We start from the raw sequence: 6410 nt of genomic DNA, 5'->3' as shown, positions 1-6410 counted from the left end.
AAATTAAGGAAAATAATTTTTCTAATAATGAAAAAAAAGAGATACAAGTAAAAGAGATGAAGGCAAGCTGTTCAAACCTTCAGAATGTTAGTGGGCACGTTGAAAATAATTGCCTCATTGAAGATTGGACTCTTTTCTCCTTTCTTCACCGATGTCTTCTTCTTATGCATCTTCTTTCCATGTTGCAGCAGGTAAACCTTTTTGCAACAATGATAAGTTCGTTATTTAAATATTTTGGTTGGGTACATATGAAATTGCTGATCGAGGAGATTTGATCTGCTCTGTTTATGATTTTAAATAGCAATATACGAAAGAATGGTATCAACAAAGTAAAATAATCGCTCTTTATTACTTTGACAAAGAAATCGCCTGTACTGGCGCCATGTAGATTCCTAGCCTTGACAACCACCAGGGTGAGTCTTTCGGCCGTTGGTAAGTAACTCAACGAGAACATCAATTCTCCGAGCCTAGGTGTGGGCAAAGCTGATCCCGAAAGTGGTAACCAGGTTGTCGCACTTGGCGCAGATCCCAGACGTAGACTGGCTTCTCCGATAAGGGATGTACCACCTCCCATATTGGTTTCGTCGGAAAACACCTTGAAAATGTACTCTGGTTCGATATTTTTCAACGCACTTTTTTCTACGTTATTCTATTCGACGCGTACCTCGACGAGTAGCGTTCTCCCCGTAGGAACACCGTTTAGAAGGAACACGAAATTTTCCTGGTAGCTAGGCGATGGATTTCCTCTGTATAATCTCGTTTGCACGTGCACTTCTCTCTTAGGTAGCAGGCAAACTCTGAAAGAGCAATTTGTGTCATTTAATGATTCTCTGTTACTTCATACCTTTTGTTATTTCTAGCGACTGTAATTTTCATTTGTTATATTAGATAATAATGGGACGTTTATAACTAAATCAATATTGGGTGTTTGTACTTGTTGAATATTTTTTATCAATTTAGTCGAAAACGAGGGATCAAAATGAAAAAATGTTACTTTACATTTTGATGTTTTAATTGCTAATCGAAGCTTTTTGGGTTTGAGCCGTGTGTTTCAATATTTCACCGATATCACAGTGTCATTTCGTTTGTGCTCAGCTGCTTAAGATTAGGTGTCTCCTTTTTTCTAATTGGTGAACTGGATAATTAAAAAATCAGGTAAAATGTGTTTCGCACAAGATTGCTACCCAAAGCCTCTATTTAAGTTTTTAGGTGTTTCCCTATTTCTAAAATTTCTCTGCATTGTTGTTACATACGAGCACAAGTGAAACGTCACATCTTACTATCAACGTGTCTTTTAAATCCCGACGAAGCTAACTGCAACGTTGTCGAAACAAACGTTGGAATAAAAAGAAACAATTGGACACAGCTGAAACCTGGAAGCTTCCTCTAACAGTTCAAACAGCCCAAGCTGTGAAAGCCTCAAAATCTTATCTAATATTCTATTTATTCAGAAACTCTGTGTGTTCGGATAGGCTTCACGAGAAAATCGAACCTGGTAAAAGTATCTTGAGCAGGCTGGCCATCCGGAGCAATTAAATCCCTGGCCTCGAGGATACTGACTCCTAGACCACGGCCACCGTATCTATCGTATTCGACACCAACACAGACATGTCCGACAATAGGCGTTTCCTCGAGGTCGTTCAACACCACGCTGGTATCAGAGCAGACACTTTCGCAGCTTATTGCCCTTTTCAAGTTCGATTCATCCGGCGGAGGTTCGGGTTCCGGCCCCTGGGATCCGCGACGACTTCCCGGACTGACCTCATTATGATCGTTCATACTGTAGTGCGTGATGTAGGCATCTTCGAAGGTCTGTGAATTGAACGGTATTTGAGAAATCTCAGATTCGACATTCTGCTCTGTTTAATCCCATAACGCTCGTGCTTGTGTTTTACAGGTGCACAACTAATCCTCGAAAAAGTGCAATTTTGTTCAATTATTTTTTTTCACTATTCATACTGCGCTATCCTTTCTATTCTATTGCAAATATTGAAGTCACAGGATTGTAAATAAATGGGAAATTTATTTCCAAATAATTGAAAATTATTTGCAATGCTGTGAAATAAACGAGAAATTTATTTCTATACGCCTGGGAAATAATTGAAAAAAAAAAAATGAAATCGATCATTTCTCGGGTATCAAGTTGAGAAAAACGCGAGCGTTAAGGGGTTAAGGAAAGGAGAAAGAAGAGGAAAGCAAAGGTTGTTGTTACCTGAGCTAATTTCTGTTTCCACTGTAGTTCTTGATCGTTTCTTTGTCTGCGAGACAAGATTATCAGTGAGTTAATTTGTTCCTGATTTCAGAGGGATGAAATTGTGGTACAGGAAGGAATTTACCTTAACGATTCGACGTCTTCGAGTTTATTAAACTCGTGTATACCGTTCAACCTCTCCATGCTTTTTCTTCTCTGTTCGATACCGTTCAGCATTAAACAGTAGCATTTGTTAAACGCAAATGCGATATCCTGAAAATAGTATTTATTAAATATAGTAGATGATTTTTTTTTTTTTTGATTTTCTTGAGATTTTTCATACCTCTGATGTTCTCGTGAAGCTAGGATCAGTCATGTACGTGTACGCCTCTTGATTGTGATCTTTAACTAGCAACCGTGACGACGGTGGTGGATCTTGCAAACTATTCGACACCTATTAGAAAATAACGCGATTATTACCGTTTACTCCTTAATTACTAAACGAATGAATAAATAAATAATTGACTAAACGTTGTAAACTTACTTTTTGTGCAGTTCTGTGTGCCTCTAAATTAAGCTCAGGACTGTAAAGATCAGAGCTACGTCTAGAACCGTCAGGACCTATTAACTCGGAATCATTCTCCGTATAGATGTCCTGGACTGGTTGTGGCGGGGAACGGACTGATCTAAAGTGAACAAAAATATCGTGAGTACTCACACGAGCTTTATTTTTCGCTTATTAACACGTTCACTGTGGCACCTTTTTTCAGGATTTTCCTCGAAGCGCTGTATTTTGTTATTTTACTCTACAAAGGTTCGATTGGTGTCTAAAACGGTGAAGATAGTGGGAACACGATGGAAGTATCAGTTTAGCACGGAGATAATATTCATCTATATTTTGTTATTGTACTCTGCAGAGGTTCAATTGGTGTCTAATCGGTGAAAATAATGGGAAAGTGATGGAAATATTAATTTAGCACGAAGCTAATATTCAATGAAAAATGAGTCGCATAGGACGATACGTGAGGCCGCGTTTAGAGTTTTTTGAGCCCTAGGCATACAAATGAAAATCGTGGTCCTTCTTATATGTATAAACAAGAACGTTGTGTTAATCTATATAATTACAATTTGAGATTACAAAAAGAGCTCTGCCACCAAAATATCGACAACAGATACCGCCCAAATATGACAACGACGTTCCAATAAAAGTATTACTACTATTATACGTTTTTTAATTAAATTTAGAGTCGTCATTTACAGTTAAATTTATCTAAATTTAGAGTAAAATATTTACTTCGGTTTTGCCAATGCAAGATTCACATCGGTCGAAAACAGAGTTTATTACTCTGAGAATCTCCTATGCCGAAAACAGTGGAAATTTTGAGACAGAGTATCAATCCTTCTTGCATAAACAGAGTAAACGTAATTACATCGCAGTTTCCTTCATTTCGTATTACACGTAACGTTTTAACAAGTCTTTAAAACACCTACGTACCGCAGTGAACGTGTCGAATGCTAATCCCTCTCACCTGTAAAACTCCGAGGCGTCGATATACCTCTGCGTGGTGACCCGTTTAAAAGCGTTAAATATTATCTCGCCGGTGGTTGGCCCGTTCTTTTTTGGCACATCTTCCGGAGGATCTGGTGGCGCTGGTGGCGGCGGTACAGGGCTCGATGCCGTATCGCTGTTAACCTTCATCGCGTTAATCGATTGTTGAATCGTCTCGTCGTAAAGCAGCCGATCCTGTTCATGAAGCTCTGTAAGCTCGTTCATCGTGCCGTAAATAGGTAGATCAGGCAGGCTCTGTATGTACTGCGAGACCTTCTGCAAGCCCTGCGACTCGCGGAACAAGTACGACGAGCCAATATCGTCCTGAAGGCTGGAACTTCTGAACGGCGTCATCTCGATGCTTTGCATCTCGTTGCTCTTGTGATCGAGGTCGTTCCCGAGGCTCTGAGTGCTCTGGAACATCTTAGACAGCACGTCGGGACCGTACATCGATTCCACTACAGTCTGGCTGGCGGCATTCGAAGAATTCGCCATGCCGAAACTGTTCGGCGAGCCTCTCGAATCGTTCCTCGCGTGTTGCTGTCGTGTCATGTGACTCTTCTGGACGATGTCGTAGCTACCGTAGCTCGTGTTACTATCCTCGCCCCTTTTTCCGTCTAACGTGGCTATAGGGGCACCGTGTACACCGTATCTGATCCTCGTAGATTCGACACCAGAGTCGAATTGCCTGTAAGGATTATTGCATCTATTCTCGTTCCTTTGCTCCTGATCCAGCTCGTATCTCAGCCTGGTGTCTACGTGATTCTGCGAGCTGTACGGTGTCATTTGGATACTTTCCGCCATGGTCGTGGATGTATCGTCGTCGAATCGAAACGATCCATGCTCGTTCGACGGTTTATGCAAACTGTAATTCTTGATAGGTTCGTTCTGGAAGAGAAAGACCGAGGGAACGGCGGATCTCGAGGGTACCGAGGCTCTCTGTAACGACGGTGGCGGAGTTAGCGGACCAGGACCAGACTCTTGCATTCTTAGGTAGTCTACGGTGCTCGAGGTTTGAAGTGGAGACGGCCTTGGTCGAGGGGTTGGCCTTGGTTGAGGTGCTGGTCTCAAAGGCTGTGGTGGTATTGTGCTACCGGTTGTAGTGCCCAGAGGCGGATGAAGATCTCTGTCCACCGGTTCGAATCTGTAAATATCACAGTGTTTTACCTTAGAGAAGAGAAGAGCTTTCTTTCCATTATTTCTTCGCTGGTTTTTGCTCCTTATGCTCTGGGAATTTAGAACACCGTTTTACACACCGGAGGTATTGATTTTCACTTCGAACGTCGTTTATCAATTCACCCATTCTCGTTTTCCTCTTTTCTTTAATTCTCTTCTTTTCTTTGTAATTTTTGTATAATCTGTTTTGAATAGAGTTTTCAAAGGCAGAGCGACTATAGAGGATTATTTCGTAACAGGTGGCCTTTAAATGTTGTACACCTGAGCTGAGTTACGTAAAGTTTCTTGTTCAATAATGTAGCTCTTTATTGGAGTGGTAAATTCGTTCTTAATTATGGCGCATACGTTGAAATTGTAACCTTTCGTTCGTGAAATATTAAACACCGGTCGAATGGTTCCGATGCGAGATATGAATTTGATTTTACATTTTGCAGCAGCACGGTTTTCACCCGTCGTCGCATTAAATATTAAGTATCGATTAACCTGGCAGGCCAGACATCGCGTGCTTGTTGAAAAAAAAGGTCGCATAATTTTTCGTATAAATATAGATGGCTTCTATAGACTCGAATTGATTCGCTTTTGAAGTGTGGGCACATGTTAACGATCGTTTCATCAACTTTTCTCTAACGTTTGTTAATCCTGGTGCGTTCTTTCGTTCCACTGTACATTTAAGATCTTTCAGGGTCTTTTCTGACCCAAAAGACTTTATGATGAAAAAAGACCCAAAGACCTTATGTGTAATAATTTTTGTCACGCCATATGAATTTAGACAATAAGCTTTCGATATAATTTTAAGGGAATATAAACTTGATAACATCAAAAATGATTAAAAAAGTAAAAAGGCGATGGGTCAAAAATGACCCAAAGACCTTACGTGTAACAATTTTTGTCACGAGCACGCCATATGAATCTAGACAATAAGCTTTTAATATAATGTTAAAGGAATATAAACTTGATAACAGCAAAAATGATTAAAAAAATGGAATAAAAAGGCGTTGGGTCAAAAATGACCCGAGGACCGTATTAAGGTTAATTACACGTTACAAGGGAGAGAAGCAATAAATGTCCTGTAAACGGGACCGTTTTATGCTTGAACAATAACGAATCATTAAAAACGTAATGCCTTTAGTAACACTAGCGTTATTCGATCGTAAGTTGCTCGAGCTATTAACGGTTTTACTCAATTATCCTGAGTGCTCATTCTGTGAAAAAGAAGTTATTACCGTGCCATCAAGCGTCGACGCGGTTCGCTCAAATTGCCGATATGTACCATGGATCGAACGTATCGACAATGGTTCGTTATCGATGCAACAAGATTAACGCGTCATACCTTTGCGATCGAAATCGATCTACGATGCAGCAACATTGTCTAGAGATATTTTCTTAATTGTTCAAAAAATTTGTTATTCATCGTTTCTCCTGTTCCATCTATTTGTTAGCGAAAATATATTTTTAAGCGTTATTTTGCTTTTATACGATTTATGGTAGGTACTT

General features: G+C 40.1%; 1 protein-coding gene across 1 annotated transcript in view; it reads right to left on the bottom strand.

The window, feature by feature from the left end:
* Positions 1–71: 71 nt before the first annotated feature.
* LOC108574471 overlaps positions 72–6410 on the bottom strand; it is a 13906-nt gene continuing 7567 nt past the window's right edge. The window contains exons 4-12 of the mRNA XM_017937072.1: positions 3721–4884; positions 2736–2877; positions 2535–2645; positions 2337–2464; positions 2213–2258; positions 1493–1812; positions 665–797; positions 353–595; positions 72–197 (exon numbers count right to left, since the gene is read on the bottom strand). Of these exons, the coding sequence (XP_017792561.1) occupies positions 72–197; positions 353–595; positions 665–797; positions 1493–1812; positions 2213–2258; positions 2337–2464; positions 2535–2645; positions 2736–2877; positions 3721–4884 (2413 nt within the window). The remainder of the gene's footprint in view (positions 198–352; positions 596–664; positions 798–1492; positions 1813–2212; positions 2259–2336; positions 2465–2534; positions 2646–2735; positions 2878–3720; positions 4885–6410) is intronic.

The sequence above is a fragment of the Habropoda laboriosa genome, unplaced genomic scaffold (genome assembly GCF_001263275.1).
Source record: "Habropoda laboriosa isolate 0110345459 unplaced genomic scaffold, ASM126327v1 scaffold224, whole genome shotgun sequence".
NCBI classification, from domain to species: domain Eukaryota; kingdom Metazoa; phylum Arthropoda; class Insecta; order Hymenoptera; family Apidae; genus Habropoda; species Habropoda laboriosa.
This window is presented reverse-complemented; position numbering and strand designations above follow the sequence as displayed.